This window comes from Scyliorhinus torazame, chromosome 12, assembly GCF_047496885.1.
Source record: "Scyliorhinus torazame isolate Kashiwa2021f chromosome 12, sScyTor2.1, whole genome shotgun sequence".
NCBI classification, from domain to species: Eukaryota; Metazoa; Chordata; class Chondrichthyes; order Carcharhiniformes; family Scyliorhinidae; genus Scyliorhinus; species Scyliorhinus torazame.
Window position 1 is genome coordinate 1,995,110 of NC_092718.1, and position 26,417 is coordinate 2,021,526.

Here is a 26,417-nt window from a genome sequence, read left to right on the forward strand (position 1 = left end):
TAGAACTAATTGTTTTTCAATCCCGTGCTAAATTACTTTAAATTCTCCCCCACAGACTAGTTAACCTGCCGACAAGGATACTGGTCCCAGCTCTGTTCAGGTGCAACCCACCATCTTTAATACCTCCCACCTGCCAGAGAACTGGTTGCAATGTTCGCCTTGAAAAGCTGAAGGCCTCCCTCCTGCACCATGTCTCTGGCTACGCATTAACCTGCTTTCATTGTCTTTAGTCAACTTGAATTAGATTTTAAGTCACTAAGGGAACATTCAGATTTGGGATCCTTGGGGGTATGTCTTTCAGTAAGAGAAAGAGAATTCTTTTTAAAACAGTGCCAGAAGAACTCAGCAGGGTAGCAAGGTAGCACAAGTGGCTAGCATTGAGGCTTCATAGTGCCAGGGTCCCAGGTTCGATTCCCCGCTGGGTCAATGTCTGTGCGGAGTCTGCACGTTCCCCCCGTGTCGTCGTGGGTTTCCTCCGGGTGCTCCGGTTTTCTCCCACAGTCCAAAGACATGCAGGTTAGGTGGATTGGCCATGTTAAATTGCCCTTAGTGTCCAAAAAGGTTATGTGGGGTTACGGGGATAGGGTGGAAGTGAGGGCTTAAGTGGGTCGGTGCAGACTCGATTGGCCGAATGGCCTCCTTCTACACAATGTTCTATGATTGGCAGCTTGTGTGGAGAGACTAAGAGTTAGCGTTTCAAATCCAATGTGACTCTCGAAGATCCAAAGCAGATTTAGTTTGCACTCTGAAGGATTAACTATTACTCTCCTCCCAGAAGCTACCAGATCTGAGTTTTTGTAGCAGTTTTTATTTCAGATTTCCAGCATCTGCAGTATTTTGCTTTTATATTACTGAGAATTCAACTGAGAATTGATTTCAACACAGGAATAATGATGTGGAGATGTTTTTTTGAAGTGTAGCATATTTGCAGTTTGGAAGGAACATGAAGAACGTTCACGCAAATGATATATAAAATGGAAAAGATACAACTACAAAAATGTTATCACCTGCTTTGTGTTGTTTCATTGTGGAATTGTTTTGTACTTTCTCACACTTTATTTCTCTCATATTGAAGGTGAACCTGTTACTATATATAGGCTAGAGGAGAGCTCGCCGATCAGTCTGAACAATAGCATGTCTTCCTGGTCACAACAAGGGCGATGTGCTAAAATTGAGTTCTTAAGCAAAGAAGAAATGGGAGGGGGCTTGCGACGAGCATTGAAAGTGGAGTGCACGTGGTCGGAGTTCGATATACTAAAACCAGGTCAGCTGTATATTGTGAAATCTTTCCTTCCTGAAGTTGTGAACACATGGAAGAGAATCTACAAGGAAGATACTGTGTTACATCTGTGTTTGAAGGTAAATGCTCAGTGCTCTTTAAGATATATATTTGTTTTCTTCACTCTTTGATTCTTCAAGAGGTTGGTGGAGCCTCTCAGCATTTACATTTTGCATTATACCCCTTACTGTTATATTAAGATTTACATTCCAATGACTCTAAACTTGCAGGAAAAAATAGTTGGCCAAATTTTTTATCAATTAAAAATGACTCTTTAGGGCAGCACGGTGGCGCAGTGGTTAGCACTGCTGCCTCACGGCGCTGAGGTTCGATCCCGGCTCTGGGTCACTGTCCGTGTGGAGTTTGCACATTCTCCCCGTGTTTGCGTGGGTTTCACCCCCACAACCCAAAGATGTGCAGGTTCGGTGGGTTGAACATGCTAAATTGACCCTAATTGGAAAAAATGAATTGGGTACTCGAAATTTTTTTAAAAGAGAAAAAAAAAAAGACTTTTTGGTCAATATTTTCTCATTGTAATTTTTCATTTGCAAAGGTTGCCGGCCTCGGTTTGTTCCAAAATGTTTGTTGGAAGGACACAAAATCCTGGAGTTGTGTGTTTAGTTCTTCCTTCCAACATTTACTGTACCTAGGTGGGTGATGAAATGTTCACAGTATACAGGAAAATTTGATACAGAACAGTTTTGTTTTCCATTTAGTTTAGATTTTGGTTGAATAAAATGAGTGGTTTTAACACCATGCCAAGTCTTGCATATTGATGAGGGATTTTGATGTTGGGCAGTCAAACCTCTCAAGCTTACAATATTTATAATATTCTTAAATCCGGCATAACCTACACAGCAAAGCTCTTTGCACTCGGTCCCAACCCTGGAAGAATGGAATGTTTCCTTTTCCCTGTTACTATTTGGATTGCTGGTTCGTGCTGTTTGGGACAGTGTAGTCCAATGGTAACTGGACTGATTGATTATTACTGATTGATTGATTGATTATAACCACAATCACAAGATACTTGTGCTGAAAAATTATTTGAAGAGGAGAAAGACTTTTTAAATCCTGAGTCTGATCAACTGTGTGGTATATTCACAATGAGAATGCTGGTTAGACTTTGAATTCGAAGTACATTTTCTGAGGCTGTTACTTGAAATCTGGGCCACACAATGTTAGATGTAGCAACCAAGGGAAAGCGTGATCCTACCCAACGTAACACTACCTACATATTATTAAGTGTTTGTCCATTGTGGTCGAAGATGACAATGGCGTCAACTAGAATTCATTAAGTTTCAGGTGGTAGGTGTTTGAAGATGGCTAATCCGTCCAGTTTGAACACGTCTGTGGCATGTTGGGCACATGTATTGTTGGTGCAGAAAGGGGGTTTCTGGTTCTGGGCACTAAGTGTGGAGTCTCACTGCATTACAGCAATGGCTACATGTCAATAATAACTTGATTTTGAAATGTTTTGGAATGTTCCGAGGTTGCGATAGACCAATGTGTTATTTTACTTCATTTGCAGTGCTGCTTCTAAAACGTTTACATTGATGTGCCAGCGTGCAATATTCTAAAGCGTTAAAGCTGATGTGCATGTGACCAAGCACAGAATAGATTTCACACTTTGTTCATGCAGAATAGTCAATTCTGACCAGCACACCCACCAAAACTAAATACACCATCACAATAACAAATGCTGACTTAATTTTTGTGTTGAGATTGATAGCCACACCTCCAGAGCGGAAAAAAAAGCAACAAAATAAACCTTCCCTTTTCATGCTGTCTTGCTCTGCGCTTCAAACATGATCCAGCCCCAGAAGGGCAACTTCAAAGTGAGTCAGTGAATGTGGACTCTGCTAACCTCAGCATTGCTGAGAGTGGTTAACAGAAATTATTCCATAAATACACACAATGCTGAAAATACTTGGGTCTGGCAGCATCTGTGGTGAGAAACCGAATGAGTTCACATCCTATCGGGGAAGTTTGAAAATTAGAGTTAACTAGTTAAAATGATGCCATGTTTTATTTAAAATTATTTTCTTGAATAGGGTCAATGTAGTAATGTTGTGACTCCTGGGGGAAGCTTTATTACTGGACTGATGGTCTGTGCCAGTGTGAACTGAAAGGAAATTGACCTTCTCCTGCCACATCGCTACACCCTGCTCTCCAACTTCCCCAAGTGCCTGCAACGTGACAGAGAAGCATCACATTGCCAAATAAATACCAGCAAAATAAGAAGAGCACTTCTCAGGATAAAAAACTTGCCATAATATTTTTAAATAAACTGTTGAAGGGGTAAAGTCTTGCACTGCTATTTAATTTATATGAAAAATGTAACTAATTGTTTAAAGTCCAGAGGTGGGGTTGTACATTTAACGGTGTTTGGCTGAAATTGTACATTGTTCTGCTTGGTCATAAAATGCAATTTTTCAGTTGATTTTTAGCAGTGGCTGGGATTTCAGTCATTGATTGGATTGTCAGTAGAACTGCAGGAGTAGCTACTCAATCGTTTGGTTTGTTACCCATCAAATTTAGAATAATCAGTTATTGGCCATCTCTCTGACTGAGAAAATGGGTATTAACACAACAGACCCACACTCCCAGAGCCAACTCCTAACAACATTCAACAATGACTCCTGTTTGAGTGTAAGCTTCAGTATATTTCAGCTTGTAATAAATAGATGTTTTGTGTTGAATAATTTACTGTACATGGTTCTAATTGGCGTCTCTTCCCCAGGAAATCCAGCAGCAGAGGGCAGCACAGAAGCTTGCTTTTGCCTTCAATCAAATGAAACCAAAGACCATTCCATATTCTCCAAGGTGGGGAGAAATAATTGGGTCACTATCTATAAAATACTTCCTGCCAACTTTTGCCATTACAAGTTATAAACTATAAATTTCCATTATGAATAAATGCGTTTCCACTAGTAAAAGGCAGTGTAAAATTTGTTGTTCTGTAATTCCGTCCTCTCCTGAGTCCAGGGCTTACTACTTGAGTTCACTGCCCACAGGCAACCCTGACCTGCAGTGCCATAATCTCCACCAGGGCAAGGCTGTGGTCCTGAATGCACCCTCCCCCTCCCCCAGGTGTCCACATGTACCTTTACATCTAAGTTAGAGCTGGAAGCTGTGGATAGTGATGGCAGAAGCTCTAATTTATTACCATCTTATGGCTGAACAAGAATCACTCCTTTTATCATATCCCTACAGTGCAGAAGGAAGCCATTTGGCCCATTGAGTCTGTACCGACCCGCCAAAAGAGCACTTAACGTAGATCCACTCCCCCGCCCTATCCCCGTAAGACCACCTAACCTGCACATCTTTGGACTGTGGGAGGAAACCGAGCACCCGGAGGAAACCCACGCAGACACGGGGCGAACGTGCAAACTCCACACAGTCACCTATGGCAGGATTGAACCCGGGTCCCTGGGACTGTGAGGCAGCAATGCTTGCCACTGTGCCTCCCTATCACCTGTCATTGGCCTGTTCTGGAAGATTCACAAGTTGATATTCAAACCTGCACCTTCCTTGACGATCCAGTCCTGGAGTGGATCTTAAATCCGGAGCTTCTGGCTTTGAGACAGGGACATTGCCCCCTGTACCACAAGACCTCCTAGACCAGGTCCACAGCACGAGTATTCGAAGGCTGTACTTAACTGTGTAACAGGTTTACATAAACAATTGCTGTAATCAGTGTGGACATAGAAATTTATGATTGAAATTGGCAATTGATGATGTCTATACCCTCTGGACCAATTGTCACCCAAGTTCCAACTCTCTTTCATCTGAATATGACACAGGATGTCAGCTGCCTATAGTATTGTGCACTGGAAACTAATTAGTGTTGTTGAGTGAACTCTCACAGTTGAAGCCACAATTCAATCCGAAAATATACATGCTTAATCTAGCTTTCCATAATACATGTTTTAATTTCGGACATCACTGTAGGAGTTCCTCAGGCTAGTGTCCTAGGCCCAACCATCTTCAGCTGCTTCATCAGTGACCTCCCTGAAGTGGGGATTTTCATTCATGATTGCAAAATGTTCAGCACAATTTGAAACTGCTCAGAGAATGAAGCAGTCCCTGTCCAAATGCAGCAAGACCTGGACAATATCCAGGCTTGGGCTGACAAGTGGCAAGTTACATTCGTGCCACACAAGTTCCAGGCAATGACCATCTCGAACAAGTGAGAATCTTAACCACCGCCCCATAACATTCAATTAAATTATCATTACTGAATCCCCCACTATCAACATCCTGGAGTTGCCATTGGCCAGAGACTGAACTGGACTAGCCATATAAATACTGTGGCTTGAAGAGAGGTCAGAGGCTAGGAATGAAGTGAGTAACTCCTGAATCTCAAGTCTGTCCACCTACAAGGCACAGAGTGTGATGGAATACGCTCCACTTGCCTGGATGAGTACAGCTCCATCAACACGCGAGAAGCTCGACACCATCCAGGACAAAACGGCCACTTGATTGGCACCCCATCCACAAATACACCACCCTGCACCTTTGTACAGCTTTTGTACTGTGGCAGTTGTGGGTATCATCTACAAGATACAGCAACTCAACAAGGGTCCTTAACAGCACCTTCCAAATCTGCAACCACCTCGAAGGACAAGAGCAGCAGTTACCTGGGAACCCCACCACCCAGACGCTCCCCTCCGAGTCACTCATCACCCTGACTTGGAAATATATCGGCCGTTCCTTCACTGTCGCTGGGTCAAAATCCTGCAACTCCCTCCCTAACAGCACAGTGGGTGTACTTGCACCACAAATTGCAGCTGTTCAAGATTGCAGCTGACCACCACCTTCTGAAGGGTAGTTAGGGATGGACAATAAATGCTGGCGTAGCCAGCCAAGCCCCCATCCCAGCAATTTTTGAAAAGTGCTAATGGATGGATTTTGATCTTGATTCCTCATGTGTCCAGTAGCAGAAGTATCATATTATCCAATGCAGTCGTCCGCTATTTCCAATCCTAGTATTCTTTCCAAAATAAGATGAATGTAACTGCCCTGCCGTCTGAGATTGTGACGTTGTGGTAATGACAATCATCATATTATTTAAAAAAATAAATTTAGAGTACCCAATTCTTTTTTTCCCAATTAAGGGGCAATTTTAGCGTGGAGAATGTGCATCCACATGGCCAGTGACCCAGGGCTGAGATTGCACCTGGGTCCTCGGTGCCATGGGGCAGCAGTGCTAACCACTGTGCTGCCCAACATTCGTCATTCTTGTATTTTTCTTTTAATCATTTACTAAAAATGTTTCCAATTAAGGGACAATTTATCGTGGCCAATCCACCTACTCTGCAGATCTTTGGGTTGTGGGGGTGAGACCCACACAGACATGGGGAGAATGTGCAAACTGCACACGGACAGTGACCCAGGGTTGGGATCGAACACTGGTCCCTGCCACACTCCGGCGCCTGTCCGGGTACACTGAGGGAGAATTCAGAATGTCCAAATTACCTAACAAGCACGTCTTTCGGGACTTGTGGGAGGAAACCGGAGCACCCGGAGGAAACCCACGCAGGCACAGGGAGAACGTGCAGGCTCCGGACAGACAGTGACCCAAGTCAGGAATCGAACCCGGGTCCCTGGTACTGTGAAGCAACAGTGCTAACCACTGTGCTACTATGCCGCCCTATATGACGTTTAATGTTATAAAACATCCCAAAGTACTAGAGGATGGCACTTAATTGCATTCTGTGAGATGCTCAGTGTGACATTACTGTTTATAAACTGTAATGATGACCTTTTGTGGAAGGAAAAGAAAATGACCACCATATCATTCAGTCCTTGTTACAAAGGTACCGTCTAATTCGCCATTTGAATAGCTGCAAAATCGTGGACCATTCCTGTTGTTGTATCCAAGAATTTGTATATTTTTAGAGTAACAATTTGAAGTTGTCTGGTTCCTATGTCTGTGTACTGAATGTCTGTTTAACCTCAGGTTTCTGGAGGTGTTCCTTCTATACTGTCATTCAGCCAGCCAATGGTTTGCAATTGAGGAGTGTATGACTGGAGAGTTCCGGAAATTCAATCACAACAGTGGAGATGAGATCCGTCCAAACAACGTGCTGGAGGAGACCATGCTTGCCTTTAGTCACTGGACCTATGAGTATACTAGAGGTGAATTGTTGGTTCTGGACCTGCAGGGTGAGTGCAACTAGGCTCTGTGTTAAAGTGAGGCAGTCGTGTATTGATTCATTGTGAGATGTGTGTGCTTTTGATATTTGTTTTAAACAAATGCTGCACATTCTAAATTTGTTCCTCGTGGCTTAATCTTTGAATTTGGGAATTGCATGAGATGCTTTGCAACTGGGAGCAGCCAAACTGGGAGGGATGGTAAAATGCAGAAATTGGGACTTTCCACTAAATTGCCAGCAGAGTTGAGAAAACGACCTGGAATTAAGGCAATGCTTTTTATAGGGTTATTAAGAGAATAGGCAGAAAATGAAGAGCTAGAGAGAGAAATCTTGGACCATGAAACAAGTAATGTTTGGAATGAATCGCCTTTTCTCTCCTCAAAATCAAATGTTTTAGTTTCAAAAAAGGGAACTTGGATTTGCTGAAAGATTTTATATATTTAAGTGTGCGAATATGCAGATATCTCAGAAACTGCAGCAGTTGTGGAGTCTCATTTGCAAATGTCTAGATACCTCTTTCCTTATTTAAAGATAGTAAAATGTTATACATTTCCTTTTGTAGGTGTTGGGGAGAACTTGACTGACCCTTCAGTAATAAAGTCTGAGGAGAAACGGTTAGTATTGGTTAACATGTGATCTTCCTCCCTCCTTCAACTGGCCGTTGGCAGAGGGTGCAATATCAAAGGCCATTGGCCATGTTAATGAAGTTTAAAAATAAAGAAAGCTGTTTATTGTCTCACTCTCACACACCTCAAATTAAACACGTCAGACATCCTCATCTCTCACGCAGTCCGGTGCAGGCAGGCATGCATTTGATACAGATAATGGTCATGCACACAGATTACCTAGGCCCATAACCTGAACTAACTTTTGGACACTAAGGGCAATTTAGCATGGCAAATCCACCTAACCTGTACATCTTTGGGGACTGTGGGAGGAAACCGGAGCACCCAGAGGAAACCCACACAGACACGGGGGGGGAATGTGCAGACTCCGCACAGACAGTCACCGAGGCTGGAATTGAACCTGGGACCCTGGCGCTGTGAGGGAGCAGTGCTAACCACTGTTTTTGGGGTTTCTTGTATTCTTAATTTCTAAGAGATTAGTATTTAGATGAAGTGTAATTGTATGCGGCACATCTACCCTGGCTGCCTGATGTCCTGTAGCTTACTTTCAGCCTGATTCACAGATTAGCTGAATTGATGTTTTGGTGGAATTGACTGGAAACCACTCCTAGTTGATCTTTTCAGCAAACAAAGGCTTAAACTAATGCAGCAGGGGCATGGGAAACTGGATTGTAGTTTTAGGGTAAGGGAGAATGAGAGTATAGAGGTCAGGAGCACAGATTTGACGTCGCAGGAGGGGGCCAGTGTTCAGGTAGGTGGTTTGAAGTGTGTCTACTTCAATGCCAGGAGTATCCGAAACAAGGTAGGGGAACTGGCAGCATGGGTTGGTACCTGGGACTTCGATGTTGTGGCCATTTCGGAGACATGGATAGAGCAGGGACAGGAATGGATGTTGCAGGTTCCGGGGTTTAGGTGTTTTAGTAAGCTCCGAGAAGGAGGCAAAAGAGGGGGAGGTGTGGCGCTGCTAGTCAAGAGCAGTATTACGGTGGCGGAGAGGATGCTAGATGGGGACTCTTCTTCCGAGGTAGTATGGGCTGAAGTTAGAAACAGGAAAGGAGAGGTCACCCTGTTGGGAGTTTTTTATAGGACTCCTAATAGTTCTAGGGATGTAGAGGAAAGGATGGCGAAGATGATTCTGGATAAGAGCGAAAGTAACAGGGTAGTTATTATGGGAGACTTTAACTTTCCAAATATTGACTGGAAAAGATATAGTTCGAGTACAATAGATGGGTCGTTTTTTGTACAGTGTGTGCAGGAGGGTTTCCTGAAACAATATGTTGACAGGCCAACAAGAGGCGAGGCCACGTTGGATTTGGTTTTGGGTAATGAATCAGGCCAGGTGTTGGATTTGGAGGTAGGAGAGCACTTTGGGGACAGTGACCACAATTCGGTGACGTTTACGTTAATGATGGAAAGGGATAAGTATACACCGCAGGGCAAGAGTTATAGCTGGGGGAGGGGCAATTATGATGCCATTAGACGTGACTTGGGGGGGATAAGGTGGAGAAGTAGGCTGCAAGTGTTGGGCACACTGGATAAGTGGGGCTTGTTCAAGGATCAGCTACTGCGTGTTCTTGATAAGTATGTACCGGTCAGGCAGGGAGGAAGGCGTCGAGCGAGGGAACTGTGGTTTACCAAGGAAGTGGAATCTCTTGTTAAGAGGAAGAAGGAGGCCTATGTGAAGATGAAGTGTGAAGTTTCGGTTGGGGCGATGGATAGTTACAAGGTAGCGAGGAAGGATCTAAAGAGAGAGCTAAGACGAGCAAGGAGGGGACATGAGAAGTATTTGGCAGGAAGGATCAAGGAAAACCCAAAAGCTTTCTATAGGTATTCAGGAATAAGCGAATGACTAGGGAAAGAGTAGGACCAGTCAAGGACAGGGATGGGAAATTGTGTGTGGAGTCTGAAGAGATAGGCGAGATACTAAATGAATATTTTTCGTCAGTATTCACTCAGGAAAAAGATAATGTTGTGGAGGAGAATGCTGAGCCGCAGGCCAATAGAATAGATGGCATTGAGGTACGTAGGGAAGAGGTGTTGGCAATTCTGGACAGACTGAAAATAGATAAGTCCCCGGGACCTGATGGGATTTATCCTAGGATTCTCTGGGAGGCCAGGGAAGAGATTGCTGGACCTTTGGCTTTGATTTTTATGTCATCATTGGCTACAGGAATAGTGCCAGAGGACTGGAGGACAGCAAATGTGGTCCCTTTGTTCAAAAAGGGGAGCAGAGACAACCCCGGCAACTATAGACCGGTGAGCCTCACGTCTGTAGTGGGTAAAGTCTTGGAGGGGATTATAAGAGACAAGATTTATAATCCTCTAGATAGGAATAATATGATCAGGGATAGTCAGCATGGCTTTGTAAAGGGTAGGTCATGCCTCACAAACCTTATTGAGTTCTTTGAGAAGGTGACTGAACAGGTAGATGAGGGTAGAGCAGTTGATGTGGTGTATATGGATTTCAGCAAAGCGTTTGATAAGGTTCCCCACGGTAGGCTATTGCAGAAAATACGGAGGCTGGGGATTGAGGGTGATTTAGAGATGTGGATCAGAAATTGGCTAGCTGAAAGAAGACAGAGGGTGGTGGTTGATGGGAAATGTTCAGAATGGAGTACAGTCACAAGTGGAGTACCACAAGGATCTGTTCTGGGGCCGTTGCTGTTTGTCATTTTTATCAATGACCTAGAGGAAGGCGCAGAAGGGTGGGTGAGTAAATTTGCAGACGATACTAAAGTCGGTGGTGTTGTCGATAGTGTGGAAGGATGTAGCAGGTTACAGAGGGATATAGATAAGCTGCAGAGCTGGGCTGAGAGGTGGCAAATGGAGTTTAATGTAGAGAAGTGTGAGGTGATTCACTTTGGAAGGAATAACAGGAATGCGGAATATTTGGCTAATGGTAAAGTTCTTGAAAGTGTGGATGAGCAGAGGGATCTAGGTGTCCATGTACATAGATCCCTGAAAGTTGCCACCCAGGTTGATAGGGTTGTGAAGAAGGCCTATGGAGTGTTGGCCTTTATTGGTAGAGGGATTGAGTTCCGGAGTCGGGAGGTCATGTTGCAGCTGTACAGAACTCTGGTACGGCCGCATTTGGAGTATTGCGTACAGTTCTGGTCACCGCATTATAGGAAGGACGTGGAGGCTTTGGAGCGGGTGCAGAGGTGATTTACCAGGATGTTGCCTGGTGTGGAGGGAAAATCTTATGAGGAAAGGCTGATGGACTTGAGGTTGTTTTCGTTGGAGAGAAGAAGGTTAAGAGGAGACTTAATAGAGGCATACAAAATGATCAGGGGGTTGGATAGGGTGGACAGTGACAGCCTTCTCCCGCGGATGGAAATGGCTGGCATGAGGGGACATAACTTTAAACTGAGGGGTAATAGATATAGGACAGAGGTCAGAGGTAGGTTCTTTACGCAAAGAGTAGTGAGGCCGTGAATGCCCTACCTGCTACAGTAGTGAACTCGCCAACGTTGAGGGCATTTAAAAGTTTATTGGATAAGCATATGGATGATAATGGCATAGTGTAGGTTAGATGGCTTTTGTTTCGGTGCAACATCGTGGGCCGAAGGGCCTGTACTGCGCTGTATTGTTCTATGTTCTAAAGGCTGCTTCCATGTGGCTTTTCCCAAATTCAGAGTATTTTCCAAAATAAGATGAGGTGCTCATGTTCCTGACACATCCTATGCTTTGTTTCAAGGTAGTGCATCAACTTGCGTAAAAACGAAGTTCCACTTGCTGCATTCTTTTTTTTTTTAAATTTGGAGTACCCAATTCATTTTTTTTTTTCAATTAAGGGGCAATTTAGCGCGGCCAATCCACCTACCCTGCACATCTTTGGGTTGTGGGGGCGAAACCCACGCAGACACGGGGAGAATACGCAAACTCCACACGGACAGTGACCCAGAGCCGGGATCGAACCCGGGAGCTCGGCACCGCGAGGCAGCAGTGCTAACCACTGCGCCACCGTGCTGCCCATCCCTTGATGTTTTTAAGATGTAGAAATCTATCTGTCTTTTTTTAATAAACAATTTTAATGAGGTATTTTTTGGCATTGTTAACAGTAGAACTACAGAACGAGAAAACAAAAGAACTGTACAGTAAACAAAGTACATAGTGCAATTGCCGTAGCCCCACCCAGATCTGCCTAATTGACCCCCGATACTCCCCCCCCCCCCCCCCCCCCCCCCCGGACGATTAATTCTCCGGGCGAACCCTAACAACGACCCTCTCAAGGCGAACTTGATTTACTCTAAGCCCAGGAAACTCGCCATGTCTCACAGCCAGGCTTCCGACTTCGGGGGCTTTGAGTCCCTCAAGATCGAAGTATCCGTCTCCGGGCTACCAGGGAAGCAAAGGCCAAGACGTCGGCCTCTTTCTCCCCCTGGACTTCCGGGGCCTCTGAAACCCCAAAGATCGCCACCTCTGGACTGATTTCCACCCGCGTGTTCAATACTCTGGACATGACATCCTCGAACCCCTGCCAGTATCTCCTAAGTTTTGGACATGCCCAAAACATGTGGACATGGTCTGCCGGTCCTCTCAGACACTTTACACACCTGTCCACTACGCCGAAGAATCTGCTCATCCGGGACACTGTCATGTGGGCCCGGTGGACGACCTTAAATTGAATCAGGCCAAGCCTGGCACATGTTGCAGTCCCATTGACCCTGCTCAGCGCGTCCGCCCAGAGGCCTTCCCCAATCTCCCAACTCCTCCCATTTATGTCTCAGCTCCTCGGTCTATGTCTCCTCTGCCCCATGAGCTCTTTGTAAATATCCGAGACACTTCCCTCCCCCACCCATCCTCCAGACACTACCTGTCTTGGATCCTCTTTCATGGCAAGAGTGGAAAAGATGGCACCTGCCTATGCAAAAAGTCCCGCATCTGAATATACCGGAATTCATACCCCCTCGTCAACCCAAACTTGGCCTCCAGGGCCCTCAAGCTAGGGAAGCTCCCTTCCAAAAACAAATCTCCCATCCGCTCAATCCCCGCCCTCTGCCATACCCGGAACCCCCCCCCATCTAACCTCCCCGGGGCAAACCGATGGTTGTCACATCGGGGACCAGACCGATGCTCCCGTTGCTCCCATGTGCCTCCTCTACTGTCCCCAGATCCGAAGGTCCGCCACCACTACAGGACTGGTGGAGAAGCGCGCCGGCGGGAACGACAGAGGCGCCGTCACCAACGCCCCCAGACTGGTACCCCTACATGAGACTGCCTCAACCCGCTCCCAAGCCAACCCTCCCCCACCACCCACTTCCTTATCATGGCTATGTTGGCCGCCCAATAATAGTTGCTAACATTCGGCAGTGCAAGCCCCCCTTCCCCTCGGTTCCGCTCGAGCATCACCCCCTTCATCCGCGGGGACCTGCCCGCCCATACAAAGCCCAAAATGATCTTGCTTACCCTCTTAAAAAAGGAACGTGGAATGAAAATGGGGAGACACTGGAACACGAATAAGAATCTCGGGAGGACCGTTATTTTAACTGTCTGTACTCTCCTAGCTAACGACAGTGGGAGCGCATCCCACCTCCGGAACTCTCCTCGCATTTGACCTACCAGCTGGGACAGGTTCAGCTTGTGTAGTCGACCCCAATCCCGCGCCACTTGTATTCCCAGGTACCTGAAACTGTCCCCAACTAACCAGAATGGCAGCTTCCTCAGCCGGTCCCCTTGGCCCATCTCCTGAACTACAAACATTTCACTTTTTGTCATATTCAATTTTTACCCCGAAAACCGGCCAAATTCCCCCAGGGTCGCCATGAAAAGTTCGGCACAACATCGTGGGCCAAAGGGCCTGTTCTGTGCTGTATTTTCTATGTTCTATGTTATGAACTGAAGGAGGTCAGTATTAATAGAGAAATGGTGTTGGGGAAATTGATGGGATTGAAGGCCAATTAACGCCCTAGGGCCTGATAATCTACATCTCTAGAGTACTTAAGGAAGTGGCCCTAGAAACTGGATTTATTGGTGGTCATCTTCCAGGATTCTATGGACTCTGGAACAGTTCCTACAGATTGGAGTGAAGCTAATGTAACCCCTCCCTTTAAAAAGGGAGGTATAGAGAAAACAGGGAATGTGTCCTATCGAAAGGACAGGCAGATGGGCAAAGCGGGTGGTGTTGCATTGTTAGTAAGGAATGAAGTTAAATCGATAGCAAGGAGCGATATAGGATCAGAAGGCAAAGAATCTCTGTGGGTAGAGTTGAGGAATCGCAACGGTAAAAAGACCCTGATGGGAGGTATGTACAGGCCCCCTAGCATTAGTCAGGTTGTGGGGCAGAAAATAAATCAGAAGATAGAAAAGGCATGTAAAAAAGGCAATATTACAATAATCATGGGGGACTTCAATATGCAGGTGGACTGGGAAAATCGGGTTGGTAGTGGATCCCAAGAAAATGTCTAAGAGATGTTTTTTTGGAGCAGCTTGTGACAGAGCCTACTAGGGAACAGCAATTCTGGATTTGGTGATGTGTAATGAGGCAGACTTGATTAGGGAACTTAAGGTGAAGGACCCCTTAGGGAGCAGTGACCACAATATGATAGAATTTACCCTGCAGTTTGAGTGTAAGCTAGCTAGTAATATAAAAGATGATGGGAAGAGTTTTTTCATTATATAAAAGTTGAGAGAGGAAAAAATAGACCTTGGACCACTGAAATGAAGCTGGAGAAGTAATAATAGGAAACAAAGAAATGGCAGAGGAACCGAATAGTTACTTTGCATCAGTCTTCATGGTGGAAGACACCAGTGGGATGCCAGAGCTCCTGGAGAATCAGGGGGCAGAGGTGAGTGTAGTGGCCATCACTTAGGGGAAGCTTCTGGGGAAACCTATGCAGAGGGTCAGGTAGTATTCAGGAAGCAGGGCGGCTGCAGAAGGATTTGGACAGGCTAGGAGAGTGGGCAAAGAAGTGGCAGATGGAATACAATGTGGAAAAGTGTAAGGTTATGCACTTCGGTCGGAAGAATGGAGGTATAGATTATTTTCTAAGTGGGGAAATGCTTAGGAAATCAGAAGCACAAAGGGTCTTTGGAGTCATAGAATCACAGAATTTCATAGAATTTACAGTGCAGAAGGAGACTATTCGCCCCATCGAGTCTGCACCGGCCGTTGGAAAGAGTGCCCTACATAAGCCCACACCGCCATCCTAACCCCGTAACCCAGTAATCTTTTTGGACACTAAGGGCAATTTGTCATGGCCAATCCACCTAACCTGCACTGTGGGAGGAACCCGGAGGAAACCCACGAAGACACGAGCAGAACGTGCAGACTCCGCACAGACAGTGAGGGGGGATCTTATTGAAACTTACAGGATACTGTGAGGCCTGGATAGAGTGGACATGGAGAGGATGTTTCCGTTTGTAGGAAAAACTAGAACCAGAGGGCACCATCTCAAACTAAAGGGACGATCCTTTAGAATAGAGATGAGGAGGAATTTCTTCAGCCAGAGGGTGGTGAATCTGTGGAACTCATTGCCGCAGAAGGCTGTGGAGGCCAAATGAGACTCGATGGGCCGAGTGGCTTAATTCTGCTCCTTGGTCTTATGGTCTTAAAGACCAGTAAGCCTGATGTCAGTCATGGGAAAATTCCAGAACCCATCATCAAAGAGTCTATAGCAGAGCACTGAGAAAACAGTGTCAGAATCAGACTGAGTCGGCATGGATTTTTGATGGGGAAATCATGCTCGTCAGATCTACTAGAATTCCTTGAGGATGCAACTTATACAGTTGACGAGAGGGAACCAGTGGATGGGGTTTATTTGGACTCCCTTTTTGCTGACTCCTCAATCCTCCTGAAAGAAGTCAATGATCAGCTTCCTCCTCCGAGCAAACTCATCAACCGACCCCCTCAGGACGACCTCCAGCCTCAGGAATTCCGCCAGGTTGCTCCCCCGCTTTCGGCGGCTCCGAGTCCCTCCATCCAATTCAGATCATCTCTGGGTTATCTGGGAGGCAAAGGCCAAGATGTCGGCATCTCTCGCCCCCTGGACTCCCGGATCTTTCAACACCCGAACGTTACGTCCGCAAACCCCTGCCAGAACCCCTTTAGCTTCGGCCAAGCCCAAAACATGTGGATGTGATTCGCGAGCCTCCCCGCGCTCCGCCCACACCTGTCCTCTACTTCCTCAAAGAACTTGCTCATCGTCATATGTGCCCTATGAAACACTTTAAACTGGATAAGGCTGAGCCTCACACACGACGAGGACGCATTCCCCCTCCACAGGGCCTCAGCCCTCATCCCGTCCTCCACCTCCCCACCCAGCTCCTCCCACTTATAGAACATAGAACATAGAGCAATACAGCGCAGTACAGGCCCTTCGGCCCACGATGTTGCACCGAAACAAAAGCCATCTAACCTACACTATGCCATTATCATCCATATGTTTATCCAATAAACTTTTAAATGCCCTCAATGTTGGCGAGTTCACTACTGTAGCAGGTAGGGCATTCCACGGCCTCACTACTCTTTGCGTAAAGAACCTACCTCTGACCTCTGTCCTATATCTATTACCCCTCAGTTTAAAGTTATGTCCCCTCGTGCCAGCCATATCCATCCGCGGGAGAAGGCTCTCACTGTCCACCCTATCCAACCCCCTGATCATTTTGTATGCCTCTATTAAGTCTCCTCTTAACCTTCTTCTCTCCAACGAAAACAAGCTCAAGTCCATCAGCCTTTTTTTTTTTGGATTTCGGCGGCAGCGGTGCGCAGGGGCCTTCTTGGAGGTGAGTAGTGAATTTAAAAGCACTTACCTTTACAGGAGCAGCCCTTTGGATTTCGGCGGCAGCGGTGCGCAGGGGCCTTCTGGGAGGTGAGTAGTTAGTTTAAAAGCACTTACCTTTACAGGAGCAGCCCTTTGGATTTCGGCGGCAGCGGTGCGCAGGGGCCTTCTTGGAGGTGAGTAGTGAATTTAAAAGCACTTACCTTTACAGGAGCAGCCCTTTGGATTTCGGCGGCAGCGGTGCGCAGGGGCCTTCTGGGAGGTGAGTAGTTAGTTTAAAAGCACTTACCTTTACAGGAGCAGCCCTTTGGATTTCGGCGGCAGCGGTGCGCAGGGGCCTTCTTGGAGGTGAGTAGTGAATTTAAAAGCACTTACCTTTACAGGAGCAGCCCTTTGGATTTCGGCGGCAGCGGTGCGCAGGGGCCTTCTTGGAGGTGAGTAGTGAATTTAAAAGCACTTACCTTTACAGGAGCAGCCCTTTGGATTTCGGCGGCAGCGGTGCGCAGGGGCCTTCTGGGAGGTGAGTAGTTAGTTGAAAAGCACTTACCTTTACAGGAGCAGCCCTTTGGATTTCGGCGGGAACCGGAAGTTCGACCTCTGGCAAGTCCCCCCCCCCCCCCAACCAATAAATTCTGGTGGAGAGGAAACCCGAGACACTACACGTGTAGTGTCTCCCACCCGCCCTCCTCCTCTAACCTAATAATAAGACCCATTGGTGTAAGGTAAGTGCCATATTATATTATTATTATATTATTAGCATTGTGCAGGTCAAGGATTGGAGGTGGAGGAGCAGTCTCTGTCAGCGAGAGAAGCTGAGAACATCTCAGAAGGTAAGCAAGTGATTTTTACTTTTATACCTTTTTTCAAATTGTGTGTGTCGGGGGGGAAACTGAAGTGACATCACAGAAAAGCTGTGACCTGAGTGGCTGGTTGGGATTCTAACCTAAATTTTTTTGAGTATTTGGGAACTAATTAAACATAATAACTTAATTATAATTTAGAGGATATCTAAGCCAGAGATCGGAGAATATTATAGTTAGCTATCGCATTTCTATTAGAAATCTAGTGCTAGGAAACAGATAGTTGACAGTAACTTTGAAATTTAAAAAAAGTATTTAAAAAAAAAAAAAAAAAAAGACAAATTTTAATTTTAATTAATTGACGCAATGTCAGTTAGAGGGGTGCTGTGCTCTGACTGTGAGATGTGGCAGGTCCGGGAGGCTTCCAGCGTCCCGGATGGCTTCATCTGCAGAAAGTGCACCCAACTGCAGCTCCTCACAGACCGCATGGTTCGGTTGGAGCAGCAATTGGATGCACTTAGGAGCATGCAGGTGGCGGAAAGCGTCATAGATCGCAGTTATGTAAGTGTGGTCACACCCAAGGTGCAGGCAGAGAAATGGGTGACCACCAGAAAGGGCAGGCAGTCAGTGCAGGAATCCCCTGTGGTTGTCCCCCTCTCGAACAGATATACCCCTTTGGATACTGTCGGGGGGGATAGCCTATCAGGGGAAAACAGCAGCAGCCAGAGCAGTGGCACCACGGCTGGCTCTGATGTTCAGAAGGGAGGGTCAAAGCGCAGAAGAGTAATAGTTATAGGGGACTCTATAGTCAGGGGCACAGATAGGCGCTTCTGTGGACGTGAAAGAGACTCCAGGATGGTATGTTGCCTCCCTGGTGCCAGGGTCCAGGATGTCTCCGAACGGGTAGAGGGAATCCTGAAGGGGGAGGGCAAACAGGCAGAGGTCGTTGTACATATTGGTACTAACGACATAGGCAGGAAGGGGCATGAGGTCCTGCAGCAGGAGTTCAGGGAGCTAGGCAGAAAGTTAAAAGACAGGACCTCGAGGGTTGTAATCTCGGGATTACTCCCTGTGCCACGTGCCAGTGAGGCTAGAAATAGGAAGATAGAGCAGACAAACACGTGGCTAAACAGCTGGTGTAGGAGGGAGGGTTTCTGTTATCTGGACCACTGGGAGCTCTTCCGGGGCAGGTGTGACCTGTATAAGATGGACGGGTTGCATCTAAACCGGAGAGGCATAAATATCCTGGCCGCGAGGTTTGCTAGTGTCACACGGGAGGGTTTAAACTAGTATGGCAGGGGGGTGGGCACGGGAGCAATAGGTCAGAAGGTGAGAGCATTGAGGGAGAACTAGGGAATAGGGACAGTGTGGCTCTGAGGCAGCGCAGACGGGGAGAAGTTGCTGAACACAGCGGGTCTGGTGGCCTGAAGTGCATATGTTTTAATGCAAGGAGCATTACGGGTAAGGCAGATGAACTTAGAGCTTGGATTACTACTTGGAACTATGATGTTGTTGCCATTACAGAGACCTGGTTGAGGGAAGGGCAGGATTGGCAGCTAAACGTTCCAGGATTTAGATGTTTCAGGCGGGATAGAGGGGGATGTAAAAGGGGAGGCGGAGTTGCGCTACTTGTTCGGGAGAGTATCACAGCTATACAGCGAGAGGACACCTCAGAGGGCAGTGAGGCTATATGGGTAGAGATCAGGAATAAGAAGGGTGCAGTCACAATGTTGGGGGTATACTACAGGCCTCCCAACAGCCAGCGGGAGATAGAGGAGCAGATAGGTAGACAGATTTTGGAAAAGAGTAAAAACAACAGGGTTGTGGTGATGGGAGACTTCAACTTCCCCAATATTGACTGGGACTCACTTAGTGCCAGGGGCTTAGACGGGCCGGAGTTTGTAAGGAGCATCCAGGAGGGCTTCTTAAAACAATATGTAAACAGTCCAACTAGGGAAGGGGCGGTACTGGACCTGGTATTGGGGAATGAGCCCGGCCAGGTGGTAGATGTTTCAGTAGGGGAGCATTTCGGTAACAGTGACCACAATTCAGTAAGTTTTAAAGTACTGGTGGACAAGGATAAGAGTGGTCCGAGGATGAATGTGCTAAATTGGGGGAAGGCTAATTATAACAATATTAGGCGGGAACTGAAGAACATAGATTGGGGGCGGATGTTTGAGGGCAAATCAACATCTGACATGTGGGAGGCTTTCAAGTGTCAGTTGAAAGGAATACAGGACAGGCATGTTCCTGTGAGGAAGAAAGATAAATACGGCAATTTTCGGGAACCTTGGATGACGAGTGATATTGTAGGCCTCGTCAAAAAGAAAAAGGAGGCATTTGTCAGGGCTAAAAGGCTGGGAACAGACGAAGCCTGTGTGGCATATAAGGAAAGTAGGAAGGAACTTAAGCAAGGAGTCAGGAGGGCTAGAAGGGGTCATGAAAAGGCATTGGCAAATAGGGTTAAGGAAAATCCCAAGGCTTTTTACACTTACATAAAAAGCAAGAGGGTAGCGAGGGAAAGGGTTGGCCCACTGAAGGATAGGCAAGGGAATCTATGTGTGGAGCCAGAGGAAATGGGCGAGGTACTAAATGAATACTTTGCATCAGTATTCACCAAAGAGAAGGAATTGGTAGATGTTGAGTCTGGAGAAGGGGGTGTTGATAGCCTGGGTCACATTGTGATCCAAAAAGACGAGGTGTTGGGTGTCTTAAAAAATATTAAGGTAGATAAGTCCCCAGGGCCGGATGGGATCTACCCCAGAATACTGAAGGAGGCTGGAGAGGAAATTGCTGAGGCCTTGACAGAAATCTTTGGATCCTCGCTGTCTTCAGGGGATGTCCCGGAGGACTGGAGAATAGCCAATGTTGTTCCTCTGTTTAAGAAGGGTGGCAGGGATAATCCCGGGAACTACAGGCCGGTGAGCCTTACTTCAGTGGTAGGGAAATTACTGGAGAGAATTCTTCGAGACAGGATCTACTCCCATTTGGAAGCAAATGGACGTATTAGTGAGAGGCAGCACGGTTTTGTGAAGGGGAGGTCGTGTCTCACTAACTTGATAGAGTTTTTCGAGGAGGTCACTAAGATGATTGATGCAGGTAGGGCAGTAGATGTTGTCTATATGGACTTCAGTAAGGCCTTTGACAAGGTCCCTCATGGTAGACTAGTACAAAAGGTGAAGTCACACGGGATCAGGGGTGAACTGGCAAGGTGGATACAGAACTGGCTAGGCCATAGAAGGCAGAGGGTAGCAATGGAGGGATGCTTTTCTAATTGGAGGGCTGTGACCAGTGGTGTTCCACAGGGATCAGTGCTGGGACCTTTGCTCTTTGTAGTATATATAAATGATTTGGAGGAAAATGTAACTGGTCTGATTAGTAAGTTTGCAGACGACACAAAGGTTGGTGGAATTGCGGATAGCGATGAGGACTGTCTGAGGATACAGCAGGATTTAGATTGTCTGGAGACTTGGGCGGAGAGATGGCAGATGGAGTTTAACCTGGACAAATGTGAGGTAATGCATTTTGGAAGGGCTAATGCAGGTAGGGAATATACAGTGAATGGTAGAACCCTCAAGAGTATTGAAAGTCAAAGAGATCTAGGAGTACAGGTCCACAGATCACTGAAAGGGGCTACACAGGTGGAGAAGGTAGTCAAGAAGGCATACGGCATGCTTGCCTTCATTGGCCGGGGCATTGAGTATAAGAATTGGCAAGTCATGTTGCAGCTGTATAGAACCTTAGTTAGGCCACACTTGGAGTATAGTGTTCAATTCTGGTCGCCACACTACCAGAAGGATGTGGAGGCTTTAGAGAGGGTGCAGAAGAGATTTACCAGAATGTTGCCTGGTATGGAGGGCATAAGCTATGAGGAGCGATTGAATAAACTCGGTTTGTTCTCACTGGAACGAAGGAGGTTGAGGGGCGACCTGATAGAGGTATACAAAATTATGAGGGGCATAGACAGAGTGGATAGTCAGAGGCTTTTCCCCAGGGTAGAGGGGTCAATTACTAGGGGGCATAGGTTTAAGGTGAGAGGGGCAAAGTTTAGAGTAGATGTACGAGGCAAGTTTTTTACGCAGAGGGTAGTGGGTGCCTGGAACTCGCTACCGGAGGAGGTAGTGGAGGCAGGGACGATAGGGACATTTAAGGGGCATCTTGACAAATATATGAATAGGATGGGAATAGAAGGATACGGACCCAGGAAGTGTAGAAGATTGTAGTTTAGTCGGGCAGTATGGTCGGCACGGGCTTGGAGGGCCGAAGGGCCTGTTCCTGTGCTGTACATTTCTTTGTTCTTTGTTTGTTCTTTGTTGTTCCTCATAAGATTTTCCCTCCATACCAGGCAACATCCTGGTAAATCTCCTCTGCACCCGCTCCAAAGCCTCCACGTCCTTCCTATAATGTGGTGACCAGAACTGTACGCAATACTCCAAATGCGGCCGTACCAGAGTTCTGTACAGCTGCAACATGACCTCCCGACTCCGGAACTCAATCCCTCTACCAATAAAGGCCAACACTCCATAGGCCTTCTTCACCACCCTATCAACCTGGGTGGCAACTTTCAGGGATCTATGTACATGGACACCTAGATCCCTCTGCTCATCCACACTTTCAAGAACTTTAATTAGCCAAATATTCCGCATTCCTGTTATTCCTTCCAAAGTGAATCACCTCACACTTCTCTACATTAAACTCCATTTGCCACCTCTCAGCCCAGCTCTGCAGCTTATCTATATCCCTCTGTAACCTGCTACATCCTTCCACACTATCGACAACACCACCGACTTTAGTATCGTCTGCAAATTTACTCACCCACCCTTCTGCGCCTTCCTCTAGGTCATTGATAAAAATGACAAACAGCAACGGCCCCAGAACAGATCCTTGTGGTACTCCACTTGTAACTGAACTCCATTCTGAACATTTCCCATCAACCACCACCCTCTGTCTTCTTTCAGCTAGCCAATTTCTGATCCACATCTCTAAATCACCCTCAATCCCCAGCCTCCGTATTTTCTGCAATAGCCTACCGTGGGGAACCTTATCAAACGCTTTGCTGAAATCCATATACACCACATCAACTGCTCTACCCTCGTCTACCTGTTCAGTCACACTTCTGCTTTAAATCCCCCACCAGAGCCTTCTCCCAATCCATCAGCTCCTTGTAGACCTCAGACACCTTCCCCTCCCCTAACTCCCCCTTAGACAGCATCTTGACTTTCAACCTTTATACAGTCAATGGTAGAACTCTCAAGAGTATTGACACTCAGAGAGATCTAGGAGTACAGGTCCACGGGTCACTGAAAGGGGCTACACAGGTGGAGAAGGTAGTCAAGAAGGCATACGGCATGCTTGCCTTCATTGGCCGGGGCATTGAGTATAAGAATTGGCAAGTCATGTTGCAGCTCTATAGAACCTTAGTTTTTTAAAAAATAATTTTTATTAAGGTTTTCATAAAATATCAATAACAAAATGAAAAAGGAACCCAACAGGGTTAAGTGCAAAACATGGTCTAGAAAAACAACCCTCCCTCCCCCCTGTACATAAATAATAAATTTACATTAACACCCCGACTTAACACAACTGGTATATACACCCCCCTGGACCCTCCAGTGTAAATAACAAAAACAGAAATAAAGTAAACACCCCCCCCCCCCCCCCCCCCCCCCCGAGTTTTTGCTGCCATTGACCAATGTCTACCGTTCTGCCAGGAAGTCTAAGAACGGTTGCCACCGCCTTGTACCGACCCCCTCAAGGCAAATTTCACACACTCCAATTTAATGAACCCTGCCATATTGCTGATCCAGGAGTATAGACCCTTAGTTAGGCCACACTTGGAGTATAGTGTTCAATTCTGGTCGCCACACTACCAGAAGGATGTGGAGGCTTTGGAGAGGGTGCAGAAGAGATTTACCAGAATGTTGCCTGGTATGGAGGGCATTAGCTATGAGGAGCGGTTGAATAAACTCGGTTTGTTTTCACTGGAACGACGGAGGTTGAGGGGAGACCTGATAGAGGTCTACAAAATTATGAGGGGCATAGACAGAGTGGATAGTCAGAAGCTTTTCCCCAGGGTAGAGGGGTCAATTACTAGGGGGCATAGGTTTAAGGTGCGAGGGGCAAGGTTTAGAGTAGATGTACGAGGCAAGTTTCTTTACACAGAGGGTAGTGGGTGCCTGGAACTCGCTGCCGGAGGAGGTGGTGGAAGCAAGGACGATAGTGAAATTTAAGGGACATCTTGACAAATACATGAATAGGATGGGAATAGAGGGATACGGACCCAGGAAGTGCAGAAGATTTTCGTTTAGACTGGCGGCATGGTCGGCACGGGCTTGGAGGGCCGAAGGGCCTGTTCCTGTGCTATACTTTTCTTTGTTCTTTGTTCTAACCCCAAGGGCGACAACCCAGGAAAGGACTGCACCTCTCTCTTCACAAAATCCTGAACCTGAAGGCCGACACCACCACTGGGTTCACAGAGTATCTGGCCGGCGAGAACGGTCGAGGCGCTGTTAACAATGCCCTTCAGTTCGTTCCCCCCAAGAAGCCACCTCCATCAAACCCCACACCAACCCCTCCCCCATTTCCTGCCAATAGCGATGTTCGCAGACGAGTGGTAATTCAGTGTATTTGCAACGCCAGCCAGCTTCTCTCCCCCCCCCCCCCCCCCCCAACCCCCCCCCCCCCAATATCGCCCCCACTCCAAAAAAGCTCCTTTGACCTGTGGGGTCTTCCCCGCCCATACACACCCCAAGATAGCGCGTTAACCTTGTTAAAGAACGACTTCGGGACAAAGATCGGGAGATTCTGAAATACAAACAGGAACTTTGGCAGCACCGGCGTCTTTACTGTCTGCACCCGCCCTGTCAACGACAGTGACAGCACATCCCACCTCTTAAAGTCCCCCTTCATCTGCTCCCCCAATCCCTGCACCAACTCCTGGGGAACTCCAACCCATCCAGGAACAGCCCCCCCCAAACCTCATACAAACTCCTGTAAAAAGCCTCAACACCCCGTTCACACCCCACAGGGTCCAACACCACCCTTCCCGTTTCGTCCTTTACTCTGCCAATCTCCCTCGCTGCCTCCTGCTCCCTCAGCTGGTGGGTAGCATCCTACTCGCCTTCTCACCGTATTTATATACCACCCCTCTGGCCCTCCGCAGCTGCCCCACTGCCTTCCCCATGGACACTGATCCGACCTCCATCTGAAATCTCTGCCTCTCCTTCAACAACCCTGCCTCCGGGGTCTCCGAAAACTCCCTGCCCACCCTCAGAATCTTTTCCACCAGCCTTGCCATCTCTGCCCATTCCGTCTTTTCCATATGCACCCAAATTGAAATACATACCACCACCCTCCCCCAGCTCACCAAACCCATTGCCTTGAGTGCCTCCCACAGCGTGGCGGCCATGACATCCCCCTGTGTCATTGAGTTACACATACCCCCGGATGGCAGCCCTCACCCGCTCGCACACCTCATCCGCCAGCAACCCCACATTCACCAAAATTTGAAAATTCCTTTACCGTTGGCCTCCCAAACCTCCCCCACTCCTCCTGCACTTTCTATATCGCCCGGCTCTGGGACTCCAGCCTCTGCTCGACTCTCTTGATCCCGGCTTTGACCGGCTCCACCACTTTCGCCAGGTCTGTCATGGCCTCCTTCCTCTGCTGGCTGAACTTAGGGTTCAGAAACTCCACCAGCGGTTCCCTTGACCACTGGGCAGGTAGGGCAGCCCCCTTGCCCTCCGCCTCTTATCCTGTGGCGCATCACAAAGTCTCTCCTGTTCCAGCTGCTCTTTCTTCTGGACCCACTCCCAGTTCGTGGCTCCATCCGCCGGCCACACCAGAGGAGTTACACCTTCCCCGGGCACTCCTACACTTCTTTCCATCCAAACGTTCGCCCCTCAGATGGGGAAAGGACCAAAAAATACGTTGAGTGGGAGCCACCAAATGTGTGACCGCTCGCTCCCTGGCCGCCACCGGAAGTCAGTCCAATTTGATTTGAGTACTGGTACAGATTGGGATTATTTAAAATGTTTAGCCAATATTGTTCACTAAATTAGGTGGCTCATCACAGCATAACATCTCATACTGTTTCGCCAAATGTCAGAAGTATTCTGAAGGCAGTGCAGCCATGAGGAAGTTTTCTCTGTGCCTATTGCTTACTGTACAATTTCAACCATTTAAATGATTGCAGTGTTAATGTAAGCCTACTTGTTACAATAAAGATTATTATTACAAGAATTCATGAGGTGGTTTCCTGAAACGAGAACACAGAATGCTGGGAAAACTCAGCAGGTCTGACAACATCTGTAGGGAGAGAGAAAGATAAGATTTTGAGTCTGCCTGACTCTACAGGTGGTTTCCTGTTTGCTATATTCTCAAGAGCTGCAAAGAGAAAAGGTACAGAAGTTTCACACGCTTGGATCCTTACACTCACAATGAGACATTTATTAGGAAATGTTGCTCATACAACCCAAAGATGGAAAACTGAAGTTCTTGCAAAAACATTGCTGACATCAATCCAGATCAGGTGACGTTCCACCAATAGGGGTGTATTCTTGCCTTCTGCTGTTTGCTTACAAGAAACACAAGCCCTCTTCCCAAAAGATCATCTGCCTATAAACGACCGTGTCCCTCCAGGTTTCAGCCATTCCACCATCACTGCTGAGAATTTGCTGCTTCCGCTGTCGAATTTGGACAGAAATCCTAACCATGGGACCTTTAGCTGGACAGAGGAATTCACAATCACCCGCTGAGGTCTCAAATGACCCTGATACCCTAACACAGCCCTATTGCTTCAGAATTTTAAATTCAAATCAAATGTCCCCATGATC

At 47.0% G+C, this 26,417-nt stretch overlaps 1 protein-coding gene across 2 annotated transcripts in view; it reads left to right on the top strand.

The window, feature by feature from the left end:
* trpm7 (transient receptor potential cation channel, subfamily M, member 7) overlaps positions 1-26,417 on the top strand; it is a 207,375-nt gene that overhangs the window by 163,438 nt on the left and 17,520 nt on the right. For both annotated transcript variants that reach the window (XM_072470267.1, XM_072470268.1), the window contains 4 exons: positions 1,076-1,359; positions 4,020-4,102; positions 7,242-7,447; positions 8,000-8,051. In XM_072470267.1, coding sequence (XP_072326368.1) covers positions 1,076-1,359; positions 4,020-4,102; positions 7,242-7,447; positions 8,000-8,051 — 625 coding nt within the window. The remainder of the gene's footprint in view (positions 1-1,075; positions 1,360-4,019; positions 4,103-7,241; positions 7,448-7,999; positions 8,052-26,417) is intronic.